Source organism: Hylobates moloch, unplaced genomic scaffold (assembly GCF_009828535.3).
Source record: "Hylobates moloch isolate HMO894 unplaced genomic scaffold, HMol_V3 SCAFFOLD_39, whole genome shotgun sequence".
In the NCBI taxonomy this organism is placed as follows: Eukaryota; Metazoa; Chordata; class Mammalia; order Primates; family Hylobatidae; genus Hylobates; species Hylobates moloch.
The window spans coordinates 983,242-998,616 of NW_026652314.1; the positions used below are offsets into that span (position 1 = coordinate 983,242).

The 15,375-nt window shown below is 49.3% G+C and overlaps 1 protein-coding gene and 1 pseudogene across 2 annotated transcripts in view; both read right to left on the minus strand.

Moving 5' to 3' along the window:
• Window positions 1-302: 302 nt before the first annotated feature.
• Window positions 303-1,229, minus strand: LOC116463506 (uncharacterized protein C15orf32-like; annotated as a pseudogene).
• A 3,422-nt stretch (window positions 1,230-4,651) lies between these two features.
• Window positions 4,652-15,375, minus strand: part of LOC116463499 (alpha-2,8-sialyltransferase 8B) — a 75,047-nt gene continuing 64,323 nt past the window's right edge. For both annotated transcript variants that reach the window (XM_032146629.2, XM_032146628.2), the window contains one exon: window positions 4,652-9,304. In XM_032146629.2, the coding sequence (XP_032002520.1) occupies window positions 9,019-9,304 (286 nt within the window). In that variant the 3' untranslated portion in view covers window positions 4,652-9,018. The remainder of the gene's footprint in view (window positions 9,305-15,375) is intronic.

The window sequence follows — 15,375 nt, forward strand, 5'->3', positions numbered from 1 at the left end:
TCTGGAACCTGAGGGCTTGAGTTTAAATCCCTGCTCAACCATTTCCTGGTTTTTTTGGCCTTGGGGAAGTTTATCAACCTCTTGCTTCAGTTTCCTCCTCTGCAGAGTGAGAATAATAATAACATCAACCTCAAATGGGTAGCTATGAGAATTAAATGACCTAGTCCATGTGAAGCATCTAGTTAGTGCTCAGTGAACATTTCCTGCTCTTTTCTGGTCCTCTGACCCTCTTTCCGTTTCTGTCATCCTCTGGCCCTTTACTGTGTACCTCTCAGAGGCTATTCAAGGTGATGGTTTGCTCATTACCAGTCCTGGCTGACTCTCATAAGATGCCTCTTCGGATGCCTCTCTATGCTTCCGCAATTGAATTTGCAATCTGTACGCACATCAGCTACACAGAATATCTGCTTTGGGTCAAGGATGTGTCCATGGAAAACAAGAGAGGAAAGCCATTCACCCAAAGTAGCTGCCAGAGAAACACCAGTGCAGTGAGGCTCTGGTGTCCTGCCCAGTGGTCCAAACGCCCAAATTGGCCACCTGGCCCCTAGTTTCTTGCCTGGAGAACCTGGGAGCAGGGGTGATATGCAAAGTATTTACCAACACAGAGGGACACTGACCAATCAGAATGGACCTGGGCCACAGTGCTGGAGCACAGGGCACATGGAAGGCTCAGAGCTGTGGCTCTTGACCACCTGGCAAGGAAGCGTTTGAACAATTGGCATTGCTACACAGGTGTGCTCTGGGTCTGCATCTGCTTTGCCAGTGGGAAGAGCCAGGGTGGAGCAGTAGCCTGTGAGGAGTCTGGGCTATATGAAGGTGAGTTCCGTCTTCCTGTCACTCCTGAGTGTGGGCTCACCTTATGACAAGATGGTTGAAGGTTGGCAGAATTAAGTGGCCTTCAGGGCTTTTGAGCTGAGATGGTGTTAAAAATGTTGGCTTCAGCATCAAGCCATCCACTCGTGAGCTTTGGCATCTTAAATGAGTCTTTAATTTCTGAGAACCTTGGGTTGTTTGATCTGTAAAATGGGTGCAACACCCCAACAAGGGCTAGTATAGAAAGCATCTCACAAGGGTCCAGACACATGGCCTCGCTGAAAAAGGGGGAGCCGTTCCTTCTCCTCTTGGGGAAGTCTTGGTGTTCTTCCTATTAGGTGGGACCCTTTCCCCACTCTGGAGGTCAGCCGGTGCAAGTCTTCCTTTGAAGCATCCACACTTGTTCTTTTGTTCATGTAGCAGGAGTTTATTAAGTGCCTACTCTGTGCCAAGCACAGTTCTAGTGGTCAGGAATGCCTCAGTGAACACGCCAGACAAGGCCCCTGTCCTCACAGAGCATGAAGGGGAGGCAGAGAACATGGTAGACAGGGCTTTCCTCCCACTGCAAGCATGCAGCAACCCAGAGACCTGGATGCCACTAACACAACGGCAATGGCAACAAAATCCACCAGACAAAACAGAGCCCAGCCTGGAATCAGGCAAGGAAACTCTCAGAAGCCAGAAGCAAAGGACCTCACACCAGGGGCCCGAGAGGGGCTGCCATGGAAGCGGTCACAGAAATTCAGGAACTGAGTCTGGGTCAGTGGTTCCCAGCTGGGGCTGCACCTCTGCATGACCTGGGGAGCTTCAGGAGATGCCCGGGCCATACCCTAGACCAAGGAATCAGATTCCCTGAAGGCCAGGCCTAGGTTTCAGGAGGTTTTAAAGCTCCTCCAGTGGTTCCAATGTTCAGCTGAGCTCGTAAAGGTCTTTGGGGTGGGGCTGGGGGTGGAGTTCTAAAGCCTGCACAAGCCAGCAAAGAACCTCCTGGGTAAGGCAAGGCTCATGAAATTCTCTGAGCGGGTCAAACGGGGACTGGAAAAATTCCACCCACTAGCTCAGCCAATGGGTAAAAATGCTGGATATTTATCTGGAGCTGCAGGGGGTCAAGTGTCACCCTTGGGAAATTCAAAGCTGGCCTGTACCTGTTGAGAGCACCAGGGATATGGTCACATTGCTAGCCTGTTGCCAACACCCCAGGCAGAGTCATTAACAATTACTTTGGAGGAGGGCCACTTCCACCTTCCAGGGCATAGGTGACCCCTGTGGAAAACAAGTCCCCCTGGAACATCCTAGAAGGGGAGGCAGACCATCAACTAGTGAGCAGATACGTCATTGTGTCTCAGTTCTGACCGGGAGCCTGGAAGACGTCCATGCTCAGCTTCCAGAGATGTTGATTAAACTTGTGTGGAGTGTAGCCTGAGCATTGGGATCTTTTAGGAGGGTCCTTGGGTTTGAGAACTACAAAATAAATGAGATAATTTAGTTTATGAAGACCACCTAGCAGGATAATGTGTCGTGTAATAGAAAGTAATTAGCTGAGGGAGACAAGGAGCAGGCTCCCCAGGAGGTGGCATTCAATTTGAAGCATGAAAGATGAGACAGAGAGGGAACGCAAGGAGCTGGGAAGCAGATTTCCAGGCAGAGGGTGCAACAAGTGCAAAGGCCCTGACACTAGAATAACAGGGAGCCAGAGGGAGGAGGGCTCAAGGTCTTGTAAGCCATGGTAAGATGCTTGGAATTTTCTTGCAAGGATGAAGGAAAGCCACTGAGGGTTTAAGCAGGGCAATGATGTGATCTGATGTTGGACCAGCAGAATCCTGAAAACTCACAGCTGCATACATTTCACTTGCTTTATAACACTGAGCATCCCCACTCCCTCTACCCAATTTCTCTATCTGCCTTGTCCTGTATTTGCATTTTTGCAATAACTCCATAAAGGAGGTCGGTAGGTGTCTTCTCCATTTTACAGATGAAAAAATACCAGAGCCAAGTCTCATTTGTGACCTCTAGGTTCTTGATGGCAGGTTTTCAGATCATCTGGTACTCCTTCCAGAGCTCCTGACCAGGGCACTTCAAGCTTTGTGAACACAAGATGCAGCCAAGCAACCTGTCCTGCTGTTGTTATTACAGTGAGTTATATTTTTGCCCACCTAGGCCACTGGAGTGAGAATGCAGCAAAACAGCTTGCCTCAGAGTGGTCTTCCCTGAAACACACAACTTCTCTTAAGCATTCAGGATTCTGACGGGCCAGTCATCCCTTCATTGACTTTGTCCAGCAGCTCCACCATTACAGTCTTATTTTAGAAAATAAAGACACTTGGAAACAAATTGAAAGGGCGTTTTCCTGCACCAACCCCATTTGACTTGCCTCAGTATGCTGAATGGAGGGCTGCACTCCCCCCATGACTGCCTGGACCCATCACTCTAAGGTCCATGTAGGTTGCACGGCAGTCCTCCCACTTCTTGGCCATTGGGTCCTCATTTTCTATTAATTCCTTAAGGGATGGCTGCTCATAGTTGGTGCTGGGTCAGTTTTGGAGAACGCTCTTAAATATTTAAAAATGTTGTCCTGGCTGGAGAAATTGAGGTCTTTGTTGACATGGTTCTTGGAAGCCCATAGTAGCCCCATTTCCCATACCCCAGGTTCTAGGGAAAGGTGGCTGAGGAAATGGTGAGGAAGACTGAGAAAGGCCACAAGGGACCTTTAATGCTCTTTGTTGGGTGGTTCTATTGGGCTTTGGCTGCAGACAACTAGTATGATTCTAGAGAAACTATGATCTGGGGCTGGATGGCTCAGTGGACTATCTATGGAAATTGCCCTGTCACCTGGATTGCTAAGAACAGAAATTACATTACCCCCATCATAAAGCCCCAAACAACTAAGAGATTGCTTCTAGATGGTAACCATGGAAACATCTCATTGTTGTGGATGACCTGCCACCAGAACAAAAGCCTGTTTGTTTTCTGCTTCTATGAGGAGTGGCATACAGTGCTCCCCACTCCACACTCCCCTCCTTTCCTGCTATCTCACAGCATTGCTCCAGGTCAGGGCTCAGAGACCCAAGAAGAAGGGATGCCACTCAGCTCTCTGGGCTCACTCTGCTCCTGGCGAATGCCAAGGGAAGAGCCCTGAAGACAGGAAGCAAAGAATAGAGATAAAGATGAGAAGAGATGACATTCAGCAGTGTTGGTGAGAGACAGAGGCTGGGGCAGACTGTCAGTGTCATTGGGGATACCATTAAGGACATTCATGAGGCAGTACACATGTCTGGAGTCCCATCTGACTGGCATCAGTAAACATCTTCTTCCATTCATTCTGGAGAGGGAGCCTTAATTAGGCATGAAGAGATTTATCAAAAAGCAGCCCTCTGGAGTTGTTGGTCTCCCTGCCTTCTGGAAGGATGCTTTCCTACCCTCAACAACAACAGTGGGAATGATTGAGGGGGGTCCTACAGCTCCACCTCCCAGGCCTCGTAAAACCCAAATGGCTTTTGTCTTTCCCAGAAAGGAGTGAGATTTTGCCTGTGTTGATGGGGTTCATGCTGAGGTTTGCCAGGTCTCTGTATCTGGGCCTCTGCATAGGGCTAGTTTTCAGTTTACAGTGACCCAACCACAAAGATGAACAGAAAAAGCCCTGAAGTGAGGATGAGAAGACCTGGATGAACATTCTACCAGGAAGCCATGAGGCTTCATGCAGGTTTTTGGCCTCAGTCTTATGACCTATACAATGGGAATAATGATTTCTGCTTTGGTCCAACCCACATGATTTTTCAGAGGTTCTTATGATATTATAGATGCAAAATGACTTCCTTAAGTATAAAGCCCTCTACAGGCATTAAGGATTTAATCCAACAAACATTTATTGAGCAACTGCTGTGTGCTATGCACCACGCCTAGTGCTGTGATGGATACAGATGAATAAAACACAGTCCCTGCCCTTGGCGAGCTTACAGTCTAGGAACAGTCAAAGGACAAGTGCACAAATAACTATAATACAAGGCAGAATATGGTAAGTGCCATGAGAAAGGTACAAATAAAGTGCTACGGTGGTTCAGCAGAGGGAGAGATCCCAGTGGCTGGTACATCAGGGAGGGCTTCATGAAGGACGTGGTTTCCGCATGGGCTTTGAGGGAAGAAAAGGGAGCATTCCAGGGGATGGGAACAGCAAGACCAAAGGCACGGAGACAGTAAAACACAGGCGCCCTTTCCAGGAAAAACAACTCTCCTAGGATGACCAGGGGAGGGTGTAAAGGAAGAATGGGGCCTTATCCGGTGGTCTGTAATGTCAGAATAGAGAATTGTAAATTTGTTCATGGGCCGGGGAACTTTTAAAGGTTTGTGTGCAACGGGAGAGGAAAATCACTGTGCATGTTCAGGATGGACTGGACAATGCGTCAGTGTGCACAGAGGTAATCTGGGAGATGAGACTGTTGCTGAAATAGTCCAAGTGACAAGTAAAGAGGCAAGGTTAGTGCTAGCGGGAAGAATTAGCAAGGCAGGACATGGGAGAATAGTCGAAGATAACGTCAGCATCTCAGACTGGGTGGCTGATGCGATCACGGGTCTTTTAGTAGAAAAAGGAGGGATTGTGGGGGAAGGGGACACAGATGATCCACTTGGCATCTGATGTGTTGAGTTGATGGTGCTGCCGTGAGAGCAGATGGGGCGAGTGTCCCTCCAGTGGGTGTAATCCCAGCCTAGAGCTCAGGAGAGGGCTGGGTTGCAGAGAGGAGATGGGGCAGGAGCAGCTTAGGAAGGTGCAGCTGGGTCTGAAGGCAGGTGTGAGGTTGCTGATGGAGAGTGCAGAGGGACCCAGGAGAGGACGCCAGTGTAAGGCATGTCCACGTGGTGGGGCAAGGAGAAGAGAGGGGAATACTGATCAGATCTACCTTGATTCCTTTGTCAATCAAAGTACGGGTTTCAATAAATAAATAATAAATAAATACATACATATATAAATAAATACATGGCTGAGAGGGATTGGGAAAGGAGGAGGGAAAAAAAACACAAGAACGTGGCATTCTGGGTGCTGAGGGGCCAGGAAGCGTCCAGGAGGGGTCGCTGCAGAGCCAAGTGGCGTAGAGAGCTGGGAGGTGAGAGGGGCAACGTGGAGGCGCTGGGACGCTGCTGCCAGGAGCTGGGGGGAAGCCGAGGGGCATCAAGAGGAAGGGCAGTCGTGGGTGCTGGAGGCCCTTCCTGGGGCTGGTGGAGGAGGTAAGGGAAGAGGCTGCAGGAGCCAGCCCAGGAAGAGTCAGTGCGTGCTGATGCGCAGAGGCGACAGAGGTGGAGGAGAGAGGGTGAGGGTGTACAGGAAACCTAACTGGTGGGGATGATGTTTCTCAGAACGGGGAAGGAGAAGAGAAGAGATTTTAAGGGCAGATCTCATTTCAGAAGGCTCCGTCTCTTCCGTGAAGTAGAATGACGGGGGCCTGTTGGGGCTGGAGGCGAATGGAGGTCGGAACCACTCGGGTGGCTGATGGTGGGCGGACTGGGTATCTGACAGGTGGCAGGAGGTGACAGAGGGGTGCCTGTCAGCAGTGAGGGTCGGCTGAGGCTGGAGGCCCATTCTCCCGGGATGCCTGTGACCCTGCAGTTACAGCAGAGGATCTAGGGGCCGGGTACGGGCTGTGTGACTCCCTGGGGCCACCCAACACCAGCTGGCCCACACCAGGAACTGCAGTAGAGGCTCAAATTGAATTCTGAATGGGCAGGGAAGTATAATTGGCCCCCGACTGTGCATGCCCAGATGGAGAAGGACAATGAGCCAGGGAAAGCCAAGGCCCCTGGAGCTCCGCCATCACATGGCCAGGCCATTTTGGCAGTGCAGGACTCAAGTCGAGTAGGGGAATAGTGCACATGTTGATTGTCCTGGGGTCTCTAACCTTTCTCTAGAGAGAACCTGAAGTCAGGGTGGAAGGACTCCTTGCACTCCAGCTCACATCAGCTTCAATTTTAGGAGCCATGACTAAGATAGGCAGAAAGAAAACCATGTTCTGGTCCCTCAAAGAGTTCTGGCCCTTTGACTCCCCTGCAAAGGGATGGTGGGGTGCTGGCTTGGTGGATAGAGCTCAGGGCCAACTCCCGAACCTGACATGTGGGTTCTCCGCAGCGCTTACCATGAAACATCCTGGAATCCAAGGCCTTTGTTAATCCACCAAGGCCCTGCTGGAAATTCTACCTGCTCCCCGGGGCACTTCAAGCTTTAGAAATTAAATGTCTTCTAGGGTCTTTGAGATCCTCAAGATGAAAGGCTCTGGAGTGTATAAAATATGGTACTAATTATTTCCACCGCCTGTGAGGAGTCCGAAACCACTCAGTTCCCACAGAGGCTATTAGGGCTGTTTCTTTTTAAAATATTCATTTTATAACGCAAATCCCCAATCACAGACTTCAAGCAACAACAAGGGAAAATGCAGAGATATATCACCTTCCTCATGGTTTTGGGCTGGAGTGTTCTTGCGTAGGGTTAATGGTTCTGCCTCCTCCACTCCCTTCCAGTCAACCATTAATTTAGAGCCAAGGTCCTGTTCTGCATTGCCGTTGATTAATTACATCCGGTCTCATATGCTTGGGAGCAGGTCTTGATTACTTTTCTTGACTCCCTTCACCTTCAAGATAGTAGTTTTTTACTTATCTTTCAAATATGTTTTAAAACACTGTTACTCATCAGGTGAAGGAATACGACTAACAAATCAAGCTGGATATTTCTCTATGTGAGACCTGTGATTCCAGCCCCTAAGTTGTAGGCATCGAGCCCAGATTTGCCTGGAAGATTATGTCCACTATTTGGAACTGCATTTGGCTTTGGGTATTTTTTTAAAAAAAATCTTAAATCTTAATCTCAATAAGGGGAAAAGAATTTTGCAAAATTCTAAAATTGCTTCTGTGGGAAGAGGCGGGTGCCTGGGGGTGGGGTGGACATTGGAACCTCTCCCTGCAGAGTTGAAAACCTCAATGTTAGAGCTTGGTGTGGGCTAGTGTCACCATCAGGGTAGGAAAGTGACAAGAAAGTGACATTGACACAGCAGTCTGGCTGCAAAGGCCCCGCAGAGTGCAGAATGCAGAAGGCAAACGAGAGTGGTTGCAGGGACATGGAGCTAGATGCTGAACATTCTTTCAGGTCTCACACTCTAGGGCTCTGTGAGGCACCCAAAAAGGCAATCATATGTATTTTAAGAAGGATGACATTTATCTTGACAGCACCCTTTCAAGCTCTCATTGTGGCTTCCCTTGTGACAGAGGGGACAGTACAGTCCCTCATGACATTCTAACAGGGTGAGACAGAGACTAACCCAGAGGGTGAAATCCCAGGGTCTCTTCCTCCTCAGTGGACTCACATTGCTTTAAAAAACACCCAAAGTAACTAGATTTTAAACATTCTCCTGCCTTATTCTAGGGTCAAGTGGGCCCTTAACAGGAGGTCTTCATTTTTCAAAAACATGATTCGGAACATTACTCCTCTTCATTGTCATCTGCTTGCTTCACCCAAAGTTCTTGGTGGCTCTTGCTAAGCCAGAACATGAACCATCCATTGTGTCTCCTCCAGCCTTCTCTCCATAGCCGTGGAGGCCTGTCTGAAACGTGTGAGTCAATCGTGTTGTCCCTTGGGCAGTCAAACTCTAAGTTCGTGGAAAGAGGCCCCCTGTGCCGATGGGGCCTCTGCTGCTTGGCTTCCTTGTGCTCCTTTGCCCGGTTGAACGCTCCAACCTCCCTCTCCTCCATGAATGGCACCCACTTTAGACTGGGTCAAGTGTCCCCTCTGGGCCTCGGCTCTCCCCGAATCCACATATCCCAGAGGCTCGGGGCAGCTGACAACGGGTGGCTCTCCGTTCATCCATGAGCCCAAAGATCCCTCCAAGCCAGGAGGCAGTTTGTCATCCAAAGTCATGGGACTGGCTTCTTTTCATGTCAAGTCCTTCCACCCCCGAAGATGGATTGAGTCTCAATCTGGTTCAGGTGGGTTCTCCACACCTTCTTCCTGTGGCCTATCTGCCTAATGCTAGATGAACACCACACAGTTATAAATACTCAGGTCAATATATATATGCAGGTATAGATATATATATTCTGGTCACTGTTTTACACTTTAACAAACAAAACCACTAGCCTGCTTGTTCTATTGTTTGTGCCACCCCGACTCCCATCTGCCTGTGGTGTAGCTGGCAGGAAATGTGAGCCACTGAGTCCCATGGGGCGCCCACCCTACGTGGCCCCATCGCACTGGCCGACAGTCAGTTTCAAAGCCCCCTGCTCATGTAGGCTCTTGAGGGCCTTAAACTCCAAGGGCATGGTGTGCGGGCTGGCCTGGGAGGTGTAGCCATACTTGAGGCTGTCATAATAGTGGTACTTGACTGGGTTCTGGTTCTGATCCAGCGGAAAGGGCCAGAAGCCATAGAGGTAGATTTGGTTGCAGAAACGTGTGGCCAGGGTATACATCAAGAGGCCGGTGGTGGGTCTTTTGATGTGGACTTTGTTGGTCAGCCAGTATCTGGAAAAAAGAACAAGTAGAAAAAAAAAAAAAAAGAAACATGGGTTAGTGAGTCATCCTTTCCAGGAAGACAAAAATTTTATCCTGCTCAGCAGCCTGCCTTCTGCCACTCCAGGGACCGATCAGGCCACACATCCCTGGTTCCCTCCATAGAGGACTGACAAGCACGTGAAGCAACTGAACTGCTCCTTAGCCTGGATGCGGTCACAGACATGAGTTTATGAAATCCTCAAAACAAACCTTTTGTGACTACAGATGCAGAAATGGGGCTCTGAAGTGAAAAGTGGCTTGTCCAAGGTTACCTGGCTAGAAAGGGGCAGCACTTGACTTGAACTCAGGTCCGCGGACAGCTCAAGCAAGAGTTGGCAACCTTTTTCTGTAAGGGGCTAGATGATCAATATTTTTGGCTTTTAGGCCACAATGATCCCAATACTACTTGACCATTGTGTAGCTGTAGCATGAAAGGGCCACAGACAACACACATGGGTGTGGCCAGACTTGGCCCTTGAGCAGCAGTTTGCTGACCTCTGAGAAAACACTGGCTCTTGTGTGGTGCCTGCTGCCTTTCGGAGAGTCCCATGGGGCGTCCCCTTGCGGATCTGCATTCCTGATTCCATCCTTGCCTCCTGAGCGTCTTCAGATTTCCTTGCTGTCCCTGCTGCAGGACCCCCTCTCTGATACCCATCTTTGACCACGGGTGACTACCCTGGGGGCCCTGGACACTGGTTTGCCATGCAAGGCTGGGTTCTGCCCACTCTCTTTCTTCTAAAGACCGCTCACTACATCTTGATGTATCCACCTCTGAAAAAGAGTCCCCGCTTCCTGCCTCAAGTCCTCTGTTAAAGGGTTATGAGAGGAAACAAAGAGAAGTGAAGAGAGAAGGGTGCAGGGTGCACCTTAGCCAAGAATGCAGTGAGGAAGAGACTACGTGCATTCCACAGACTAAGAAACAGGCTCAGAGGGGGAAAGTAACTCAAGACCTGAGTTTTAGTGACAGTTTGGTCACCAACTATCTGTGTGCCTTTGAGCAAGCCACATCTCTCTGCTTAACCTAATGTTTCACATTTATGCAATGACGATGCACAGTCTAGGTGATCTCCAAGATATCCTCCAGGTCCCAACATTCCAAGAAAATCTAGAAGTTTCTCCCAAAGTGGGAAAACATCCATTCTGTTTGTCATCATCTTACTTTCCATCACAATTATTCTCCCTCTGGGACTCAAAACGCATGCTGATGTGTGGTCTAACGTCTTTATTTCTAGTAAAATCTTCCACTTACCGTAGGCTGAATCCCTTAAAAGGCAATGCTTATGCCTTGGTGGGAAGACATTTTCCTTACCACAAATTTCTTACCATTGTGTCTCTAGACCGGACACAATTCGCATCTTTCTGTCCTCGAGCAAACTCCATGGTTTCCCCTCCCTAACTAAAGCGAAGACCAGCATGGTTTCTGTTGATATCTCTGCAGAGATGCATGTGACTGTATAATCAAACACACCCATTAAATTCAGGCCAGAAGTAAAGATATGTCAGAGAAAACATTTACATGTTGCTGAAAGATGAAACTGTTTAATATGATTTAGTGCTTTTAGCTGAAACGTTGGGGTGGGAGGGACAGGTTTTCTAGAAGCCCAAATACTTCTTTATTTTTGCAAAATTGTTCCTTTTGCAACTCCTTTTGTTTGTGTGTTTGTAGGAGGTGTTAGCCTGTGAATCAGATGAGGTTATAGATTATCAATAACCTATGTAAGTTCGGTGAGTCATCTAATCATGTAACAATTGATGAAATAAAATGCATTTCGAGAATCGTCATTCTCACACCCCCCATCCTGACTATGGGGATGGGGTGACTTGAATCTCCCCTTCGACATTGCTGATGAAGGCTGTGGTCCTAGGTGGCCAGAATCGGAGTGAACACGATTCTCCCAGGCACTACAGGAGCCTCCTGCGCACGACAGGAGCCCCTAGACAAACCGCGGTTGTTTCATAAGCCTGTCCTTCGAAGACCCCTTTCCTCGCACTTTCTCTGATTTCATCCTGTCTGGGCCAAGAAACTTCCTTGCAGCTGAATTTTTCAACTGAAAACCCGAGGGAGGGACAAAGGCAGACACAGAACAGGGCAATGGCTCTGGCTGTTAACCGCAAACAGCGCAATTGAAAAATAACAGGAGCAAGTGTTTGTGGACACTGAGATCTTCGTCATTTCTTCCCTGCGCTATCTCTCAGAAGTCTCTGCGGTGGCAGCCCCTCACCGTGATCTGTCCTCCACCTAGTAGCCTCCCAGGCATTTCTCCGAAATCTCTCCCTGCTCCACATATAATCCAAGTTCCATAGTTCAGAAACTCTGCAAGACCTGGTCCCTGCCACCTGCCAGCTTCAGCTCCCACCAACACTTGCACCCTCCCCAGAAGGTCTGGCCCACAGCTACCATGGCACTGCACTACTTCCTCATGCCTCCTGCTACCAAGGCTCAGATCGAGATTCCTTTGAGCTTTTGCCCATCTCTGAGCTGTGCTAAGTATGTCCCTCTGGGCACCCATGGAGACCTGTGTGCCAGGGGTTGCGGTGTCCATGCCTGCCTTACACACTGAGCTGTGGGGTCCTGGAAGGTTATCTCTCCTGCTGTCTCTGTGCTAAGGCTCATGACGGCTGAAGAAGTGGATGGTTATTTCAGAATGGGAAAGGATACTTCCCAGAAGAGATATGTATTTTTGGGGCTTCTTCCTCTTATATTTGTGATTCCAGGGGAACACAGCCAATTTTCTATGGGGTGGGTAGAGGGCTGGGGCAGGGTGGTACCAGTCTCCAAGAAGTTCTGGGAATGTGAGGGGCAGACTATGGGTGGGGTGTCCCACTGGCCACGTACAGAACTGGTGCCACTCTCAAGAACTCCCAAGATGCCTTGGAATTTTTAAGAGGCTGTGTTGTGATCAGGGTTATTAGATAACTGGCCCATGTCTCCACTTTGCTCTGAGCTCTGGGCTAAATGTCTCATTTGAAAGGCCTATTTCATGCCCCTTTCTCTCTCTCCAAACCTTCCTAACCACACTGCACAGCTGCCCCCTTCCCTCTGTATCACCCAGCTGAGATCTGGCCCTCTCTCAGCATCTTACCCTCATCTACCATTTTACAGGGTGTCCTCGACTCAGGCCCACACTTCAGACCCAGGCTCCACACAGGGCAGGAGGATTGAGCAACACGCTCAGATGGCAAGGGGTAGAGCCAGGTCCTCCCTTCAGGCCTTCTGACCCCAAGTCCTTGTTCTTTCACCTTCATGAAGCAGACACAACAGATAGGTGGGTGGCTGGGAATGTGGTTGGTCTAATGTGATTGTCCTGGGACTACCCCACATGACCATCTGCTTAGTCATCAGCTAATATGTAGGAGGCAGGAGGGACGGTGCTGGCTCGGGGATGTTTGATGCTGAGCTTGGGGTTTGTTGGATAAGGAGCCCTTGCCTCGACCACCTCAGCAGCATCTACGCTCAGCGGAGCTAAGATTGGGAGGCTTTGAGGGGCAAAGGCAGGGGGACTATAAAGAGGAGAAGAATCCCAGAAGAGCAGCAGCTGATGCGGGGGTCCTCTCACACATCCCTGCAAAGTATTTATGCACCTTGGCTTAACTACGTCCCGTAACGGGGAGCTCACCCCCTCCGAAACTAGCCCATTGCATTTTCAGCTCTAATGCAGAAGTTCTCAACCTACGCCACACACTGAAACCACCTGCAGCTTTAAAAGCTGCCTGGATCTCACTACCATGTGTGGCCTAGACACTGGGATTCTCACAGCCTCCTCCAGTAATTCAAATGTGCAGCTACACCTAAGAACTCCTGTGATGACTGGTAGGTGGTTCTGCCAAAAGGACCCAAGAATGAGATATATTTAGAGAAAAAGAAGAAGTGTCAGGAATATAGTCATAGAGTTTTAAAGGTGATTGGGACTGGGGAGTTCAGTTAGCTCAGCAGCCTTGCAGGGGATGTGACTGAGCGAGCTGGGATTTGGGACACGTGTAGGAAAAACGAACACCCAGCCTCAGTGTTGTGAAGGCAATAGGGAATGGTGAGGACTGGGGCATCGTGACGGGTAGCCAGTCTTACTGTTGTTGAGTATGGTGGTCCCAGATCTTCAGTTTTTTTTGTGAGTATTAGAAATCAGGATTTTTATGCAAATTCTCCAAATTTTTAAATGTTGGCAACTAATTAAAATTTTACTTTGAGAGGCTGAGGCGGGCGGATCACCTGAGGTCAGGAGTTGGCCTGGCCAACATGGTGAAACCTCGTCTCTACTAAAAATACAAAAATTAGTTGGGCGTGGTGGCATGCACCTGTAATCCCGGCTACTCGGGAGGCTGAGGCAGGAGAATCGCTCGAACCCGGGAGGTGGAGGTTGCAGTGAGACAAGACCGTGCCATTGCCCTCCAGCCTGGGTGACAAGAGTGAGACTCCATCTCAAAAACAAAACAAAACAACACCATGTGAAGCCTTACTGGGTGATCCCACAGGCCATGTCGGTGTGGTGAATGCATGGGCCTCCTAGACTGAACTTGTCCTCTTTTGTCATTTTAGAGAGGAAGACGTGGGAGTCCAGTGTGACTTGCTTGAGAAGAGACAAGCTTCTCAAACAGCTGGTTAGGCAGAGTTTGATAAAACACAGGTGTCTGAGGCTCCCGGTTCTTGAGCAGTTTTCACCCCATGGCAACTCACCAGGCTGGGAATGAGCTGGCTGCAGCTGTGGGCTGACATTACCCGGGGATCCTCGAGCTACCATGGTGTCCCCGCATGAAACATCCCCCCGATGTTTACTTCCTGAGTGAACTCAAGCCCTGACACAGGCCGGATAAACCATGGTTTGTTTATTTTCTGATAGCAAGGTCTTAGTAGGGGAAGGCTTTCAGAAATGAATTTCTTTTCAGGCCATCAATGCCATGCCCAGAAAGGGGGAGAGAGGAATCGAATCAGCGATGAAACGTCCAAGTGGCCCATAGGTGCTTCTGAGGTTACTCAGGCAATTGCTGGGCCTCCACATGTGCTGGGTGCTCCCCTAGATGCCTTTCCCCACTGATCCCTGTGGTGAACTCTGTTTTCCACCTCCAGAAACTAAGCACGTGCATCCTGTCTTCCTGGAAATATTGCCTTTGTTCTACCATCATCTCCCCAGTCAGACTGAGTTAACTACCTCCAGCTGATTACCATCAGCTTTGTTTCTACTTATTGTGCTTAGCAACCCAGGCTGAAAATTCATTACTGTGCTATTTCATGGCATCTCCTCCTATCAAGGCTCAGATCAACACTCCTTTGCACTTTTGCCCTGTCTCTGGGCAGCTGTGGTCACCTGTGCACCAGTGTCTTTCCCTGGCTACAGTCTTATGCATTGTGCACACCTGCCTTTCCTGCTGAGCTGTGGGCTCCTGGGAAGGTCGTTGGTCCTGCTGCCTCTGTGCTAAGGGCCTCGAGAACTATGACTGCAGAAGAAGTGAATGGTCATTTTAGAGTTGGAAGGGATGCTTTCCAGAAGAGGAACATGAAACTGTACTGTGGTCTCCCCAAGCACAGGGACCACATCTTACACCCCTTTGTAGTAGGATTCAAAGGCGTCTTGCTCAGTGCGTGCTGGGTCCAAAGCACTGCTGCAGAGACAGCAGCACTCAACAAACATCTCTGGTAACTGGGCTGGGGTCAAGTGACTAGTTCTGGCCCGACAGCCCGCGACAAAAACAATGTCTCCTTTCTTGGTTGGTGTTCAAGAGCAGGCTCTCCCACTTTCTCTTCCCCTGCCTTGGAGAACTTCAAAGTCTCCTGGTCAGAAGACGTCAGCCTAAGATGGAAGAATCCTAGATCCCCGAATCACTGATTGGAAGAGAGCCCCTGCCAGCTCACATCACAGTTTGTGAGAGTGAGAAACTTCTGTTGTGCTAAAGTGCTGGAGTCTCAGGGTGTGTTATTGTAGCATAGCCTAGGATGGATTATCGTGACTTCTGTTGCACTCAGCAAACATTTGACTCAAATGGAATTGAAAAATGGGAAGATGTAGGTAAGAAGAAAAGAGGAAGCCAGCAGTGCATGCAGCTTTGTA